The sequence below is a fragment of the Oncorhynchus keta genome, chromosome 18 (genome assembly GCF_023373465.1).
Source record: "Oncorhynchus keta strain PuntledgeMale-10-30-2019 chromosome 18, Oket_V2, whole genome shotgun sequence".
NCBI lineage: Eukaryota > Metazoa > Chordata > Actinopteri > Salmoniformes > Salmonidae > Oncorhynchus > Oncorhynchus keta.
The window spans coordinates 775,390-795,347 of record NC_068438.1 but is presented as its reverse complement, the minus strand read 5'-3'; the positions used below and the strand labels follow the sequence as shown (position 1 = coordinate 795,347).

The 19,958-nt window shown below is 43.0% G+C and overlaps 1 protein-coding gene across 4 annotated transcripts in view; it reads left to right on the top strand.

The window, feature by feature from the left end:
* The window catches only part of col4a4 (collagen, type IV, alpha 4), a 148,572-nt gene that overhangs the window by 75,551 nt on the left and 53,063 nt on the right, over positions 1–19,958 (top strand). For all 4 annotated transcript variants that reach the window (XM_052467075.1, XM_052467074.1, XM_035791406.2 and 1 more), the window contains 6 exons: positions 9,072–9,232; positions 10,948–11,017; positions 13,917–14,023; positions 15,753–15,936; positions 16,238–16,306; positions 17,529–17,636. In XM_052467075.1, the coding sequence (XP_052323035.1) occupies positions 9,072–9,232; positions 10,948–11,017; positions 13,917–14,023; positions 15,753–15,936; positions 16,238–16,306; positions 17,529–17,636 (699 nt within the window). The remainder of the gene's footprint in view (positions 1–9,071; positions 9,233–10,947; positions 11,018–13,916; positions 14,024–15,752; positions 15,937–16,237; positions 16,307–17,528; positions 17,637–19,958) is intronic.

The window sequence follows — 19,958 nt, the reverse complement described above, 5'->3', positions numbered from 1 at the left end:
TACAGTTTGCCTACACTTATAGTGAATTTGTATTTGATTTTGAATAGCCTTGTAATAGAGAATGTTTTATATTTTTATAATTCATTGGGTGACACATTACCTTCAGCTATACAGAATGTCTCACCACCATGTGTTTCCATTTCCTCCTCTCTTTCCTTTATTCATTTCTCGAGTGTGCAGAGGAGCTGTCAACGTTTTAGTGAAATATGTTTTGTTTGCCGAAAACATGTTACTATCGATGTTCCCAAACAGATTTCACTTGGTTTGCCAAATGAAGCACTGGGTAGCTGCAACAGGGTTGGAGAACCCATGGCATAGAGAGTTTGGGCAGAATATCACCTGTCTGGGCATGAGATCCCGAGGCCCATTGTCGTGCCATTCATCCGCCGCCATCACCTCATGTTTCAGCATGATAATGCACAGCCCCATGTTGCAAGGATCTGTACGCAATTCCTGGAATCTGAACATTTTGCTGTTCTTCCATGGCCTGCATACTCACCAGACACGTCACCCATTGAGCATGTTTGGGATGCTCTGGATTGACGTGTAGACAGCGTGTTCCAGTTCCTGCCAATATCCATCAACTTCGCACAGCAAATAAATAAAAAAATCTAATCAAATTATATTTGTCACATGCGCCGAATACAACAGATGTAGTAGACCCTACAGTGGAATGCTTACTTACAAGCCCTTAACCTCTCTGGGATATGTGGGACGCTAGCGTACCACCTGGTCAAAAGCCAGGGAAAATGCAGTGCGCCAAATTAAAATAAATTACTATAAAAATCTAACTTTCATTAAATCACACATGTAAGATAGCAAATTAAAGCTACACTTGTTGTGAATCCAGCCAACATGTCAGATTTCAAAAAGGCTTTTTGGCGAAAGCAAACGATGCTATTATCTGAGGATAGCACCTCCGTCAACAAAGAGAGAAACCATATTTCAACCCTGCAGGCGCGACACAAAACGCAGAATATAAATATAATTCATGCCTTACCTTTGATGAGCTTCTTTTGTTGGCACTCCAATATGTCCCATAAACATCACAAATGGTCCTTTTGTTCGATTAATTCCGTCGATATATATCCAAAAAATACATTTATTTGGCACGTTTGATCCAGAAAAACACCGGTTCCAACTTGCTCAACGTGACTGCAAAATATCTCAAACGTTACCTGTAAACTTTGCCAAAACATTTCAAACTACTTTTGTAATAGAACTTTAGGTATTTTTTAACGTAAGTAATCAATAAAATTGAAGACGGGATGATCTGTGTTCAATACAGGAAGAAAACAAACTGAGGCATGCTTTCTGGTCATGCTCCTCTATCTAACAGTACACTTCAAGTGACCCTCGTTCAAGATGGCCGTACTTCTTCATTACACAAAGGAATAACCTCATGTAACGTACTGGGTATAGTGGGTGAGAAGTCAGGCGCAGGAAGCAGAGAGTTCAGGGTAGTGCTATATTTAATGCACAAAACGGCGAACATAAACCACCCCCACGAAAACACAGGGCGCACAACAAAACAAATGCCCCAAACACGGGGACTGAAATGAAACCCACGAAATAGGAAACATGTAACCCACAGACGTGCACACAAGTTACACAAAACAATCCCGCACAAAGAGCAGTCGGGTCTACTGGTAAATAAAGCCCAACTAATCAGCCTAAAACACAAACAGGTGAAACAAATAAACAGAAAGGGGAAAAAGGATCCGTGGCAGCTAGTAGGCCGGTGACGACGACCGCCGAGCGCCCCCTGAACAGGAAGGGGAGCCACCCTCGGAAGGAGTCGTGACACCTCAATCAATTTCTAAAGACTGTTGACATCCAGTGGAAGCAATAGGAATTGCAAGAAGGTCCCTTAGAAATCTGGATTCCCAATGAAAATCCATTGAAAAGAGAGTGACCTCAAAAAAAAATGTCTGAATGGCTTGTCCTCGGGGTTTCACCTGCTAAATAAGTTCTGTTATACTCACAGACATGATTCAAACCGTTTTAGAAACTTAAGAGTGTTTTCTAAAACTAATATACTCGTATATATATCTAAATCCTAATACTAATATATAAACTTCAGAGTGTTTTCTTTCCAATTCCAAATACTAATAATATGCATATCTTATCTTCTGGGGATGAGTAGCAGGCAGTTGAATTTGGGCATGCATTTTACATCCGGACGTGAAAATACTGCCCCCTGTCACCAAGAAGTTAACCAACAATGCAGTTTTAATAAAAATTTTAAAAATAAATAAAAATAACAAATAATTAAGAGCAGCAGTAGAATAACAGTAGGGAGGCTATATACAGGGGGTACCGGTACAGAGTCAATTTGCGGGTTCACAATGTTAGTCGAGGTAATTGAGGTAATATGTACATGTAGGTAGAGTTAAAGTGACTATGCATTAAACAGAGAGTAGCAGCAGTGCAAAAGAGGAGGGGGGGACAATGCAAATAGTCTGCGTAGCCATTTGATTAGCTGTTCATGAGTCTTATGGCTAGAAGGTAGAAGGTAGAAGCTGTTAAGAAGATCTAGACTTGTTGCTCCGGTACTGCTTGCTGTGCGTTAGTAGAGAGAACTTGGGTGGCTGGAGTTTTTGACCATCTTTAGGGCCTTCCTCTGACACTGCCTGGTATAGAGGTCCTGGAGGGCAGGAAGCTTGGCCCCAGTTACGTACTGGGCCGTACACACTACACTATGTAGAGCCTTGGGGTCGGAGGCCGAGCAGTTGCCATACCAGGCAGTGATGCTCTCTTTGGTGCAGCTGTAGAACGTTTTGAGGATCTGAGGACCCATGCCAAGTCTTTTCAGTCTCCTGGGTAGGAAAGGCTTTGCTGTGCCCTCTTCATGACTGTCTTGGTGTGTTTGGACCATGATAGTTAGTTGGTGATGTGCACACCAAGGAACTTGAAGCGCTCAACCTGCTCCACTACAGCCCCGTCAATGAGAATGGGCGTGTGCTCGGTCCTCCTTTTCCTGTAGTCTACAATCATCTTTTTTGTCTTGATCACGTTGAGGGAGAGGTTGTTATCATGGCACCACACGGCTAGTTCTGTAACCTCCTCCCTATAAACTGTCTCAACGTTGTCTGTGATCAGGCCTACCACTGTTGTGTCGTCTGCAAACTTAATGATGGTGTTGAAGTCGTGCCTGGCCATGCAGTCATGGGTGAACATGGAGTAAAGGAAGGGACTGAGCACGCACCTCTGAGGGGCACCCGTGTTAAGGATCAGCGTGGCATATGTGTTGTTACCTACCCTTACCACCTGGGGACGGTCATCAGGAAGTCCAGGATCCAGTTGCAGAGGGTGGTGTTTAGTCCCAGGGTCCTTAGCTTAGTGATGAGCTTTTAGGGCACTATGGTGTTAAACACTGAGCTGTAGTCAATGAATAGCATTCTCATGTTGGTGTTCCTTTTGTCCAGGTGGGAAAGGGCAGTGTGGAGTGCAATAGGGATTGCATCATCTGTGGATCTGTTGGGGTGGCATGTAAATCGGAGTGGGTCTAGGGTTTCTGGGATAATAGTGTTGATGTGAGCCATGACCAGCCTTTCAAAGCACATCATGGCTAAAGAACAAATTCTTATTTACAATGACAGCCTAGGAACAGTGGGTTAACTGCCTGGTTCAGGGGCAGAATAACAGATTTTTACCTTGTCAGCGATTCGATCTAGCAACCTTTTGGTTACTGGCCCAATGCTCTAAACACTATGCTACCTGCCGCCCCTAAGGCCTTAGTGTTCTTGGGCACAGGCACTATGGTGGTCTGCTTCAAACATGTTGATATTACAGACTCAGTCAGGGACAGGTTGAAAATGTCCGTGAAGACACTTGCCAGTTGGTCAGCGCTTGCTTGGAGAACACATCCTTGTAAATGTCTGGCCCTGCGGCTTGGTGAATGTTGACCAGTTTAAAGGTCTTACTTACATTTCTTATAAGGGTCCTGGTTAGAGTCTCGCTCCTTGAAATCGGCAACTCTACCCTTTAGCTCAGTGCGGATGTTGCCTGTAATCCACGGCTTCTGGTTGGGGTATGTAGGTACGGTCACTGTGGGGACGGCATCATCAATGCATTTATTCTACCATGCCCAGAAACCTGCTCCTCTTATCCTCTGCCCCCAACGCTCTAGGCGACCAGTTTTGATAGCCTTTAGCCGCACCCTCATACTACTCCTTCTCTGTTCCGCGGGTGATGTGGAGGTAAACCCAGGCCCTGCATGCCCCCAGGTACCCTCATTTGTTGACTTCTGTGATCGAAAAAGTCTTGGTTTTATGCATGTCAACATCAGAAGCCTCCTCCCTAAGTTTGTTTTACTCACTGCTTTAGCACACTCTGCTAACCCTGATGTCCTTGCCGTGTCTGAATCCTGGCTCAGGAAGGCCACCAAAAATTCAGAGATTTCCATACCCAACTATAACATCTTCCGTCAAGATAGAACTGCCAAAGGGGCGGAGTCGCAGTCTACTGCAGAGATAGCCTGCAAAGTAATGTCATACTTTCCAGGTCCATACCCAAACAGTTTGAACTACTAATTTTGAAAATTACTCTCTCCAGAAACAAGTCTATCACTGTTGCCGCCTGCTACCGACCCCCGTCAGCTCCCAGCTGCGCCCTGGACACCATTTGTGAATTGATCGCCCCCCATCTAGCTTCAGAGTTTGTTCTGTTAGGTGACCTAAACTGGGATATGCTTAACACCCCGGCAGTCCTACAATCTAAGCTAGATGCCCTCAATCTCACTCAAATCATCAAGGAACCCACCAGGTACAACCCTAACTCTGTAAACAAGGGCACCCTCATAGACGTCTTCCTGACCAACTGGCCCTCCAAATATACCTCCGCTGTCTTCAACCAGGATCTCAGCGATCACTGCCTCATCGCCTGTATCCGCCACGGAGCCGCAGTCAAACGACCACCCCTCATCACTGTCAAACGCTCCCTAAAACACTTCTGTGAGCAGGCCTTTCTAATCGACCTGGCCCGTGTATCCTGGAAGGACATTGACCTCATCCCGTCAGTTGAGGATGCCTGGTCATTCTTTAAAAGTAACTTCCTCACCATTTTAGATAAGCATGCTCCGTTCAAAAAATGCAGAACCAAGAACAGATACAGCCCTTGGTTCACTCCAGACCTGACTGCCCTCGACCAGCACAAAAACATCCTGTGGCGGACTGCAATAGCATCGAATAGCCCCCGTGATATGCAACTGTTCAGGAAGTCAGGAACCAATACACGCAGTCAGTCAGGAAAGCTAAGGCCAGCTTCTTCAGGCAGAAGTTTGCATCCTGTAGCTCCAACTCCAAAAGTTCTGGGACACTGTGAAGTCCATGGAGAACAAGAGCACCTCCTCCCAGCTGCCCACTGCACTGAGGCTAGGAAACACGGTCTCCACCGATAAATCCATGATTATCGAAAACTTCAATAAGCACTTCTCAACGGCTGGCCATGCCTTCCGCCTGGCTACTCCAACCTCGGCCAACAGCTCCGCCCCCCGTAGTTCCTCACCCAAGCCTCTCCAGGTTCTCCTTTACCCAAATCCAGATAGCAGATGTTCTGAAAGAGCTGCAAAACCTGGACCCGTACAAATCAGCTGGGCTTGACAATCTGGACCCGCTATTTCTGAAACTATCTGCCGCCATTGTCGCAACCCCTATTACCAGCCTGTTCAACCTCTCTTTCATATCGTCTGAGATCCCCAAGGATTGGAAAGCTGCCGCAGTCATCCCCCTCTTCAAAGGGGGAGACACCCTGGACCCAAACTGCTATAGACCTATATCCATCCTGCCCTGCCTATCTAAGGTCTTCGAAAGCCAAGTCAACAAACAGGTCACTGACCATCTCGAATCCCACCGTACCTTCTCCGCTGTGCAATCTGGTTTCCGAGCCGGTCACGGGTGCACCTCAGCCACACTCAAGGTACTAAATGATATCATAACCGCCATCGATAAAAGACAGTACTGTGCAGCCGTCTTCATCGACCTCGCCAAGGCTTTCGACTCTGTCAATCACCAAATTCTTATCGGCAGACTCAACAGCCTCGGTTTTTCGGATGACTGCCTTGCCTGGTTCACCAATTACTTTGCAGACAGAGTTCAGTGTGTCAAATCAGAGGGCATGCTGTCCGGTCCTCTGGCAGTCTCTATGGGGTGCCACAGGGTTCAATTCTCGGGCCGACTCTTTTCTCTGTATATATCAATGATGTTGCTCTTGCTGCGGACGATTCCCTGATCCACCTCTACGCAGACGACACCATTCTATATACTTTCGGCCCGTCATTGGACACTGTGCTATCCAAACGAGCTTCAATGCCATACAGCACTCCTTCCGTGGCCTCCAACTGCTCTTAAACGCGAGTAAAACCAAATGCATGCTTTTCAACCGATCGCTGCCTGCACCCGCATGCCCGACTAGCATCACCACCCTGGATGGTTCCAACCTTGAATATGTGGACATCTATAAGTACCTAGGTGTCTGGCTAGACTGCAAACTCTCCTTCCAGACTCACATCAAACATCTCCAATCAAAAATCAAATCCAGAGTCGGCTTTCTATTCCGCAACAAAGCCTCCTTCACTCACGCTGCCAAGCTTACCCTAGTAAAACTGACTATCCTACCGATCCTCGACTTCGGCGATGTCATCTACAAAATGGCTTCCAACACTCTACTCAGCAAACTGGATGCAGTCTATCACAGTGCCATCCGTTTTGTCACTAAAGCACCTTATACCACCCACCACTGCGACTTGTATGCTCTAGTCGGCTGGCCCTCACTACATATTCGTCGCCAGACCCACTGGCTCAGGTCATCTACAAGTCCATGCTAGGTAAAGCTCCGCCTTATCTCAGTTCACTGGTCACGATGGCAACACCCATCCGTAGCACGCGCTCCAGCAGGTGTATCTCACTGATCATCCCTAAAGCCAACACCTCATTTGGCCGCCTTTCGTTCCAGTACTCTGCTGCCTGTGACTGGAACGAAAAAAAATCGCTGAAGTTGGAGACTTTTATCTCCCTCTCCAACTTCAAACATCAGCTATCCGAGCAGCTAACCGATCGCTGCAGCTGTACATAGTCTATAGGTAAATAGCTCACCCTTTTCACCTACCTCATTCCCATACTGTTTTTATACTGTTTTTATTTATTTACTTTTCTGCTCTTTTGCACACCAATATCTCTACCTGTACATGCCCATCTGATCATTTATCACTCCAGTGTTAATCTGCAAAATTGTATTATTCGCCTACCTCCTCATGCCTTTTGCACACATTGTATATAGACTGCCCATTTTTTTTGTTCTACTGTGTTATTGACTTGCTAATTGTTTTACTCCATGTGTAACTCTGTGTTGTCTGTTCACACTGCTATGCTTTATCTTGGCCAGGTCGCAGTTGCAAATGAGAACTTGTTCTCAACTAGCCTACCTGGTTAAATAAAGGTGAAATAAATAAAAAAAAAAAAAAAAATTGATGAAGCCAGTGACTGATGTGGTGTACTCCTCAATGCTATCGGAAGAATCCCGATGGCACAGCCAGAAGAGGACTGGCCACCCCACATAGCATGGTTCCTCTCTGGTTTTCTTCCTAGGTTTTGGCGTTTCTAGGGAGTTTTTCCTAGCCACCGTGCTTCTACACCTGCATTGCTTGCTGTTTGGGGTTTTAGGCTGGGTTTCTGTACAGCACTTTGAGATATCAGCTGATGTACCAAGGGCTATATAAATACATTTGATTTGATTTGATATTTCAGTCTGTGCTAGCAAAACAGTAATGTAGCTTAGTATCTGTGTCATCTGACCACTTCTTTATTGACCAAGTCACTGGTGCTTCCTGCTTTAGTTTTGCTTGTAAGAGGGAATCAGGAGGATAGAATTATGGTCAGATTTACCAAATGGAGGGTGAGGGAGAGCTTTGTACGTGCCTCTGCCACAATGAACCACCTGATCAACTCAATGCAAAGGAGATGTGTCGCGCTGCATGAGGTAAATGGCGATCACAGCAGATACTGACGACTGGTTTTCTGATCCACGCACCTTGTTTTTTTTTAAGGTATCTGTGACCAACAGATGCAAATCTGTATGTGAAATCCATAGATTAAGAGTTTAATTTACGCATTTCATTTGACTGATTACCTTATATGAACTATAACTCAGTAAAATCTTTGAAATTGTTGCTTTGATGAGTTTATATATTTGTTCCGTGTATTCAGTGTAAGAATTTCTTACTATAAAATCATATAAAATAAAATAATGGCACAGGACTTCATGTCAGCTAAATAAATAAGACTACAGCCTATGGCATGGAACGTAGCCAGATAACATACATTAGACCAACTCCTATTCTGTTCCTTTGAAATACATGTTCTTAACATCATAATGTTCCTTTAGACCTGACTAAAATAAATACGTGGATTTAATAGGGGACATCAATGAGGGATCATAGATTTCAGCTGGATTAACCTGGTCAGTCTATGGCATGGAAAGAGCAGGTGTTCCTAATGTGTGTACACTCGGTGTGTAGGCTGCTATTGTACACTGCTATCCTGTACCTTTCTCATACAGGTGTAGGATCTTAATTCAAGCTAGTTTACTACAGCAGGAAAACAGTCCTGCAGCAACAGAAAATGTGAATTGTTATGTGGATTAGAATGAATGTACATTTTTACAGGAGTTGATACATTTTTTGTTAGGGCAAACCCAAATCAAGTCTGAAATTTCAATGTGGAAATTACAAACTTTAGAACCCTTTTTAAAAATCAAATACACGACAAGTTTGCATGTCCTGCTAAGCAGAAATATTCTTATCCACAAAAAAACGTATCAAATTAAGATCCTGCATCTGTATTCTATGCCTTTTTGTATTCCATGGGTTTCAGAACACAACATATGTCCGTCCCACCGGCCAAATGTGGCCTGCAAGCCAATTTAATGTGGCCCACCATACATTAAATAATTAAGAATGGTGCACCATTTTCTGGCCCCTTGAATCATGTCAATATCTGTAATTGGCCCCTTTGACAAATGAGTGAAACCCTAATCCTGTATCTTACTTATTCACTTTGTCTCATTGTTTTTAGGAATTGATGGTGATTGTGATTGTGAGCTCCTCCAGCCTTCAAAGGGAGACCCTGGCTTTATGGGGATTCCTGGATTGCCAGGGTTACGAGGACTTTGTGGGGCACCAGGCCCGAGGGGTGACATTGGTTTTCCCGGAGACATAGGAAGAAGTGGGGCAGACGTGAGTATCATTGTCAGTGTTCCTTTATTGACGGACCAAGACTAAGACCAAGAGTTTTTCCTGACCCTGTGTACAGATCAGGAAAAGCTATATTTTTATTTAACCTTTATTTTGACAGTGTCATGCTGAGACCAAGATCTATTTTACAGATGAGCCCTGTATACACTAAATGGACATCAATATACATTATACACATCAATATACAGTGCATTAAGAAAGAATTCAGAGCCCTTGACTTTATCCACATTTTGTTACGTTACAGCCTTATTATAAAATATATTACATCGTTTTTTCCCTCATCATTCTATACACAATACCCCATAATGACAAAGCAAAAACAGGTTTTCAGAAATGTTTGCAAATCTATTAAAAAATATATATATATCACATTTACATAAGTATTCAGACCCTTTATTCAGTACTTTGCTGAAGCACCTTTCACAGCAATTACAGCATTGACTCGTCTTGAGTATGACGCTACAAGCTTGGCACACTTTTATTTGGGGAGTTTCTCCCAGTGTTCTCTGCAGATCCTCTCAAGCTCTGTCAGGTTGGATGGAGAGCATCGCTGCACAGCTATTTTCAGGTGTCTCCAGAGATGTTCAATCAGGTTCAAGTCCAGGCTCTGGCTGGGCCACTCCTGCTTTGTCCCAAAGCCACTCCTGCATTGTCTTGGCCGTGTGTTAGGGTTGTTGTCCTGTTGGAAGGTAAAACCATCGCCCCACCAGGTCCTGAGCGCTCTGGAGCAGGTTTTCATCAAGGATCTCTGTACTTTGCTCCATTCATCTTTGCCTCGATCCTGACTTGTCTCCCAGTCTCTGCCACTGAAAAACATCCCCACAGCATGATGCTGCTACCACCATGCTTCACCGTAGGGATGGTGCAAGGTTTTCTCTTCATAATTATACGAGGATCAATGTTTTTATGTTTGTTATCTCTAATACATACAATAGGAAAGTGATCACTGATGTCATTAGCAAACCACTCAATAGGTACTTGTGGGGGCTAAAGTCAGGTTAAAGTCAAAATAAATATTCTTAAAATGATCAGAGTACGGTGTACGCCAATTCAAGTAAAAATCTCATAAAACTCATTCAGATGACAGAAAATGTTTAAAATATTCAGAATAGTATCAACCGCTTCTATCAGTTCAGCAAGGGGGCGATCCCTACGACAAACAAATGCGTATTTTGGTGTGAGGCCACAGCTATAACCAAACACACAAACTTTTGGGGGATAGTGACACTTAGAGAACAAGTCGATTTCACATACAGTGGGGGAAAAAAGTATTTAGTCAGCCACCAATTGTGCAAGTTCTCCCACTTAAAAAGGTTAGAGAGGCCTGTAATTTTCATCATAGGTACACTTCAGACAAAATGAGAAAAAAAATCCAGAAAATCACATTGTAGGATTTTTAATGAATTTATTTGCAAATTATGGTGGAAAATAAGTATTTCGTCAATAACAAACGTTTATCTCAATACTTTGTTATATACCCTTTGTTGGCAATGACAGAGGTCAAATGTTTGGCTCCTGCAATTTGCAGGGCCCTACGTGCAGCATGCAGCCTGCCTATAGGCCGATTGGAACCTCTAGAACAACTCCTACCCAACCATAACTGATCCTATAGTTGCAATGCTTAGCCAAGGCTATACACAACAAATAGAACCTGGTTAATGTTGAGTTGATTAAAACATTTTTTTTCCATTTCATAGGGCTTCCCAGGATTTGCAGGTGTCCGGGGTCCAAAAGGTCAGAAAGGTGACATCTATCTATGCATTAAAGGTAAGAGCGACTTTTCATTGGTCGATGTGAACATTCTATCTTGCCATTGGATGTATTTATACTGAACAAAAATATAAATGTAAAGTGTTGGTCCCATGAACTGAAATTAAAGATCCCTTAAGTTTTCCATACACCCAACAAGCTTATTTCTCTAACATTTTGTGGAGGGATTTGTTACCATCCCTGTTAGTGAGCATTTATCCTTTGCCAAGATTATCCATCCATCTGACAGGTGTGGCAAATCAAGAAGCTGATTTAACAGCATGCTCATTACACAGGTGCACCTTGTGCTGGGGACAGTAAATAGGCCACAATAGCACAGAAATTAATGCTCCGAGAATTTTATGTTCATTTCTTTACCATAAGCTGCCTCCAACATCGTGTTAGAGAATTTGGCAGTAGGAAGCCCAGGAACTCTACATCCGGCTTCCTCACCTGTGGAATAATTTGAGGAGGGGTGGGGGGTGCTGAGGAATATTTATGTCTGTAATAAAGCTCTTTTGTGGGGAAAAACTTATTCTGATTGGCTGGGCCTGGCTGCCAAGTGGGTGGGCCTATGACCTCTCAGGCCAACCCATGGCTGTACCCCTGACCAGTCATGGAAATCCATAGATTCGGGCCTAATTAATTTATTTCAATTGACTGATTTCCTTATATGAACTGTAACTCAGTCAAATCTTTGAAATTGTTGCATATTGCGTTTGTTTATTTTCAGTATAAATACTAAATACCATCAATTGTTTTATTCTGTGTTGTTACAGCATTCAACCCACATAATGCATTTCTAAAAAAAAAAAAAATTAAAAATTAAACCGTGATTATATATATATATTATATTTTTGTATTATTATTATTTTATTTTGGGGGGCAGATCGTACTAATTGATTAACACTAATGGTGGGGTAGCTGGAATATTGTAATGGTTGTGAGTTCAAAGGTTGTGAGTTCAAATCCCAGATGAGGACATGTTGAAGAGTAATTACTGTATAAATGAACATTCACAATGAAATCATTTATGTCAAAGTATGTCAATATGTACATTGGAAATATTGTATGTTAAGCACTGTTCTTGTAGTTGGGTGTTCCTAACCTTTCCAACAGACAAATCTCTGTGAATGGATCAGTAGTTCACCAATCAGGGCTTGATGGGCTGGGCAACAGTAACAGACCCCTTGACTTTTTCAACATTTTGATATGTTACAGCCTTATTCTAAAAATGATTAAATAAATAAAAAATCCTCAGCAATCTACACACAATATCCCATAATGACACAGCTTAACAGGTTTTTAGAAATGTTTGCTCATTTCTTAAATGTAAAAAACAGAAATACCTTATTCAGTATTCAGAGCCTTTGCTATGAGACTCGAAATGTAGCTCAATTGAGCTCCTCCTGTTTCCATTGCTCATCCTTGAGATGTTTCTACAACTTGATTGGAGTCCACATGGGTTAAATTCAATTGCTTGGACAGTGTATGTCAGAGCAAAAACCAAGCTATTAGGTCAAATGAATTGTCCGTAGAGCTCTGACACAGGAATGTGTCAAGGCACGGATCTGGGGTAGGTGCCATGAAAAGGTCTGCAGCATTGAAGGTCCCTAAGAACACAGTGGCCTCCATCATGCTTAAATGGAAGAAGTTTGGAACCACCAAGACTCCTCCTAGAGCTGGCCGCCAGGCCAAACTGAGCAATCGGGGGAGAAGGGCCTTGCTCAGGGAGGGGACCAAGAACCCAATGGTCACTCTGACAGAGCTCTAAAGTTCCTCTGTGAAGATGGGAGAACCTTCCAGAAGGACAACCATCTCTACAGCCTTTATGGCCAGACGGAAGCCACTCCTCAGTAAAAGGCACATGACAGCCCGCTTGGATATTGCCAAAAGGTACCTTAAAGACTCTCAGTCCATAAGAAACAAGATTCTCTGGTCTGATGAAACCAATATTGAACTCTTTGGCCTGAATGCCAAGCGTCACATGTGGAGGAAACCTGGCACCATCCTTACGGTGAAGCATGGTGGTGGCAGCATCATGCTGTGGGGATGTTTTTCAGCTGTAGGGACTGGGAGATTAGTCAGGATTGAGGCAAAGATGAATGGATTATAGTACAGAGAGATCCTTGATGAAAACCTGCTCCAGAGTGCTCAGGACTTCAGACTGGGGTGAAGGTCCACCTTCCAACAGGACAACGACCCTAAGCACACAGCCAAGACAACGCAGGTGTGGCTTTGGGATAAGTCTCTGAATGTCCTTGAGTGGCCCAGCCAGACCCCGGACTTGAACCCGATCGAATATTTCTGGAGAGCAGCAATGCTCCCCATCCAACCTGACAGAGCTTGAGAGGATCTGCAGAGAGGAATGGGAGAAACTTCCCAAATACAGATGTGCCAAACTTGTAGCGTAATTTTTGCTTTATCATTATGGGGTATTGTGTGAAGATTGTTGAAGGAAAAAAAAACATTTTAATCAATTTTAGAATAAGGCTGCAAAGTAACAAAATGTGGAAAATGTCAAGGGCTCTGAATACTTTCGAAGGAGGTATATAATGAAATGAGGGTGCAGATGCCCAGGTAGGTGTGTAGAATTTCTTTGGGGGGGGTGAATATTCCTTTGAGACCACCAGGAGACATCCTGCCAACTGATACACTGAATGTCCTGAGAACGCCCTAAAAACATCCTGGCCTGGTCCGCAATGACAGAGGGAACTCTAGGCAAAAGACTCCTAGATCTAGAGAATGGCGTGCTGGGATAACATCTCGCCATAACCCTAAAACAGACCTACTATGAAGGTCACCAAGTGTCCTTTGAATGTCCCCTGTCTGCTGGGAAGGTCCTTGTAATACTATTTTCTTTTGACCACTGGATGTGAGTTACAATGTAAGCGTGTAAAGTCTGGTTGGTTTCTAGGTGTGAAGGGAGACATTGGCCTCCCAGGGCTGGCTGGTCGTCCAGGCTTCACTGGGAGGAGAGGAGACGAAGGGAATCCGGGTGTGCCTGGTGACGCTGGCCCAGAGGTGAGTCTATCAAGGTCATTAAGGACACCAAAAGCCATATTCAAACTGTTAGTGACTTAGAAGGAATACAGAAGGAACTGGAATTAGGAGTCTGGCCCTAAGCATGGATCTAATGTTTCTTTAAGATGCCCAAATCCTCATCATAATGAGATCCTAAAACCTCCAACTTCAAGGTTTACTTTGTTACTCTTGGTCTGCAACAAGAATTGGAGTGTGCCAATATATATTGCTTGATGCATCCTTGACTCGGCTAGCCTACTAACAGTACACAAAATTCAAAAGACACGATTTCACATATACACGTATGACCAAATTACACGTTTTTGCCTGTTTGTTTCACAAACATCCATGTGATTTCACAGGAATAAAGATGTAGGAGAATTATATAACGTGTAAGTTTGTATTCGTACATTGTTATAAAAAAAAAGTGGATGATGCTCGTGGTCTTGTCAAATAACTGTAATGTACCCCTTAACTGCTATAACTAACTGGTGGCGGTAACCCCGGAGATGGCAAAATACGATGACTGTGAGTTTGAAATTGACTCGTGCAAGGTGTTTCTTTGAGGAAAGAACGCTTCACTGCTGGTCCTCGAGTCAAGAAATGCATATGTGACAAAGTAGATGATTGTTAAAATACATATAAAACGTTGTACATTTAGGTGTACACTTCCATGTAATATAGTCTATTCAATATGATTATTAGGCCTTGGCAGTGTGTTTGTCTACAAGGTTGAAGAAAGACTAATTAAATTCATTCTTAATCTACATTTTCAATCTGTTGGCTGCGCTTCCCTTCTCAACACACTAAAACAATAAATGTAATTCTACAATTCAAAGCGGTTAAAACTAACACTTTTGATTCACAGAATGTGCCATTGGACTTCTTTTAAGGATGCTTTGATGAAAAAGTGTTGGTTCAACGTAGACGATTTAAATTGGCTGATACGGAATTTGTTATCGGACACAATCATTCTGATCAGCTGGTCGTACTTAGCATAGTGGCTAATTGTGCCAGGTTTGCCTATGAGAAAATTTAGCAGCTAGCCGATTTAGACCAAAGGTCTAAACCTCCTGTCTAAGCAAAAGTTTGTGAGTATGGACTCATCTAGTCAAAGGCTGCGTTTCAAACACATAAAAGACACTCCCTCCTCTACTTACCCTCGCCCTATGCCCTTGGGGGAATCCCCGCGGCCATCTGTGCCGTCGGTCCAAACAATTATCAATGCAAGTGTACAACTCTGTACAAGCCTGAAATATCCCATGATTCAATTCGCGATGATTGTACATCCACTAAGAAAAATCATCCAAAACATAAAACCAACATCAATATGGAGAAGTCGTAAAAACGAATGTAAATATCATAAAACTAATGATAGTTCGATTTACCTGATATCGTCAGGTGGCTAGTATTCGATGATGTGGATGCGTTGTCTTCTAACCAAGATACGAAATGCAATCATAATTGACTGTAGCATATATAAAGCACACACAACAGCTACCGGTGGTTCCATGATGACTGAAAACACAACTGTGGGACGAACGAGTGACGAATATCCTGGCAAGAGCTGTCCATTTAAAATGTATTGATTCTTCCCTCGCCCTGCAAGTGTCAACTCATCATACGTCATGATACGTCACCAGAAGTGTCCACTTAATTTGAGGGCTAAGGGGAGAGGGTGTCTTTTCTGTATTTGGAATGCAGCCTAAGTTTGATTGGTTCCACTCAGGGTGACAGTTACTCAGGTTTCCCGGGTGAGAGAGGGTATCCAGGTAATGACGGGCCAAAAGGGCTTGCTGGACCCGTCGGCCCCCCAGGACCTGATGTGATTGGGGCCGTGGGGGAACGGGGACTCCCAGGCGACCAGGGACCTCCAGGATTCAGGGGATCTCCTGGGCTCAAAGGAGTCAGGGGTAAGGAGCTTGTCAGTCTGTGTGAAACACAAAGACAGATCAGGGTTGGAAATCAGCATTCATTACTGTTGGTCATAAATGACCTATTTATGAGTTATTTTTGTGTATGTATTATTACACTGGATGAAGAGTGGTAGATGAACAAAATACATGTATGCACACTCAATTATAACTTTGGAGTAAACTGAAACACCCCTTCATGACAAAAAATAACATTATTTAAGAAGCACTTCTAAAACATTATGCAAGACATCCTGTTTGTCCTCCTCACCCTACCCCATGCCGCCTTTCTCTTGTGCAGGTGACACCCTACCCTGCATACCCAGTAACCCTGGTGCCCCAGGACAGAAAGGCGATTCCGGAAGCCCAGGTATAACTTATAGAAACTCCAGCACATTGTGAAAAGTATCACTTTGTTATTGTGCTAATGTTTCAGCATTTCGGCATGCTTACAGGCCTACTGTCTTATAAATGAATGAGTAGTATATGACAATAAAAAAATGCACAAAGTTGCCTCACCCATGTGAACATAACAATACACACATAAAGAATTATCATGGATAAACACCATTTTTATTTAATCTTTATTTAAGCAGGGAGTCATGATGAGACCACAGTGTATTTTGAAGATGAGCCCAGCATGAACACGTTAATAAAGAACAATTACTCTATACATACACTACCGTTCAAAAGATTGGGGTCACTTAGAAATGTCCCTGTTTTTAAAAGAAAATCACCTTTTTTGTCCACTAAAATAACATCAAATTGATCAGAAATACAGTGTCGACATTGGTAATGTTGTAAATGACTATTGTAGCTGGAAACGGCAGATTTATTTTATGGAATATCTACATAGGCGTACAGAGGCCCATTATCAGCAACCATCACTCCTGTGTTCCAATAGCACGTTGTGTTAGCTAATCCAAGTTGATCATTTTTTAAAGGCTAATTGATCATTAGAAAACCCTTTTGCAATTATGTTGTCCTGATTAAAGAAGCAATAAAACTGGCCTTCTTTAGACTAGTTGAGTATCTGGAGCATGATCATTTGTGGGTTCGATTACAGGCTCAAAATGGCCAGAAACAAATAACTTTTTCTGAAACTCGTCAGTCTATTCTTGTTCTGAGAAATGAAGGCTATTCCATGTGAGAAATTGCCAAGAAACTGAAGATCTAGTACAATGCTATGTACTACTCCCTTCACAGAACAGCACAAACTGTCCCTAACCAGAATAGGAAAAGGAGTGGGAGGCCCCGGTGCACAACTGAGCAAGAGGACAAGTACATTAGAGTGTCTAGTTTGAGAAACTATTTAATGAAGCTGCCAGATGAGGACTTGTGAGGCAGGCGTCTGTTTCTCAAACTAGCAGGGGTTGGGCAAAAATAATTCATCAGACTTATTTCATTGTGATAATCTTGTCACGTGTTCTAATAGTGAGCAAGGAGAAATGTGCCAGATTGAATGGTACAGGTTGAATGGTATGGGATGAGTATGCCAGTTGAATATACACTTCATTTATAATAACAGACACTAACTCTCAAAACAGGTTGGCACTGAACATGGTGTGACACATTTCTCCTTTTTTGTCTAGGGCTGAACGGAGAGTCAGGACCCCCAGGGTATCTTGGAGCTGTGGGCCCAGACGGGGTGAAGGGAGAGAAAGGAGACTTTGGGCTGTCTGGCCCACCTGGAACCATAGGTAGAAATATGATAAACGTTTTTACCATTAGAGAATATTACTGCCTGATTAAGTGCCTTCTCTCCATTCTGCTTTACTCACTAGAGATTGTCCCCATTGTAAAGCCTCAAACATATCACAAATAGGGGGTACTTATATTTTTCTCGTTTCACTGCATGTACAAGTGTTTTTGTATATCCCTGAGACACCCTTAGAGGATGGGGTCTCAGCTAGGGATGAAACATTATTGACAGCGAACCTGGAGCAATCAGGGTTAAGTGCCTTGCTCAAGGGCAGGGCGGCAGATTCTTCACATAGTTGGCTCAGGGATTCGAACTAGCGATCTTTTCGGCTACTGGCCCAACCACTAGGTTACCTGTCATACTATTGTTTTTATAGGGGGTACATCGGCTTTAAAATTCAGATAATATGTGGCTTCCATCAATGTAATTGTCTGCATCATTTCCAATCCCCCCTTTACAGTGCATTCGGAAAGTATTCAGACCCCTTCCCTTTTTTCACATTTTGTTACATTACAGCCTTATTCTAAAATGGATTAAATAAAAACAAATGTCATCAATCTATACACAATACCCCATAATGACGAAGCGAAAATAGGTTTTTAGAATTGTAAAATCAGAAATACCTTATTTACATAAGTATTCATGCCCTTTGCTATGAGACTCGAAATTGAGCTCGGGTACATCCTGTTTTGATTGATGAGATGAGATGTTTCTACAACTTGATTGGAGTCCACCTGTGGTAAATTCAATTGATTGGACATGATTTGGAAAGGCACACACCTGTCTATATAAAGTTCGACAGTTGACAGTACATGTCAGAGCAAAAACCAAGCACTGCTGTCGAAGGAATTTTCCGTAGAGCTCTGAAACAGGATTGTGTCGAGGCACCGATCTGGGGAAGTGTACCAAAAATTGTCTGCAGCATTGAATGTCCCCAAGAACACAGTGGCCTCCATCATTCTTAAATGGAAGAAGTTTGGAACCACCAAGACTCTTCCTAGAGTTGGCCGCCCAGCCAAACTGAGCAATCGTGGGGAAATGGTCTTGGTCAGGGAGTTGACCAAGAACCCGATGGTCACTCTGACAGAGCTCCAGAGTTCCTCTGTGGAGATGGGAGAACCTTCCAGAAGGACAACCATTTCTGCAGTACTCCACCAATTAGGCATTTATGGTAGAGTGGCCAGACGGAAGCAACTCCTCATTAAAAGGTACATGACAGCCTGCTTGGAGTTTGCCAAAAGGCAACTAAAGGACTCTCAGACCATAAGAAACAAGATTCTCTGGTCTGATGAAACCAATATTGAACTATTTGGCCTGAATGCCAAGTGATACGTCTGGAGAAAACCTGGCACCATCCCTACGGTGAAGCTGTCTGACAGAGCATGAGAGGATCTGCAGAGAAGAATGGGAGAAACTCAGAGCAGAGCTAATATGTTGGAGTGAACGGCTGTGTTTGAGAGGCTCCTGCAACTTTCTTGCGAAATAATCTAACTTAACCTACTTTATGGCACTTTTTACAACAAACATTTCTTTCTAATACAAGATTGTAACTTTCTATGTGAAAATGCCGAGTAATAAGCGACCAAAGGACAATAAATCCAAATTGGAGGGCTACTCCCCACTAAACAACGAGACAGACATGGCAGAAGGCACAGGCAACAACGTAACACTTACAGAACTTACCCGGGCTTTTGGAGAACTACGTGTTGCTTTAGCTGAGGATCTTAAGGCTACTATTGCTGAACTGGACACCAAAATCGAGAGCATCATTCAAACGGTCACTTCGCAGGGCCAGAGTATTGTGGACCTTGAGAAGGCCTTGAGATTGACGAGTTAGAGAATCTATGCACGTCATTGGATAGATCCTCTACCCGGCCAAACCCTACCTCCTCCTCTGCCCTGAACCAGGAAGATTCTAACTTCCTGAATAAGGAAATATCTCTTGAAGAAATTCGAGAAACAATTAAATCTCTAAAGAGTGGCAAGACCCCAGGCCCAGATGGATACCCTGGTGAATTCTATAAAACATTCAGCAACATGCTCTCTCCCTACCTGCACAAAATGTTGGTTCAGGCCAATGAGGATGGAGTTCTCCCATCTACTTTGGACAAGCGTTCATTATCATAAGACGGGTAAAGATCCGGAAAAGGTAGGGTGATACAGACCAAGGTAGGGTGATACAGACCAATATCTCTCCTAAATACAGACCAAATACAGACCAAAAGATTTTAGCAAAAACTCTGGCTAACAGGCTTAGCACTTTAATTGGCAAATTGGTCCATTCGGACCAGACCGGCTTTATCCATAACAGAAACTCTTT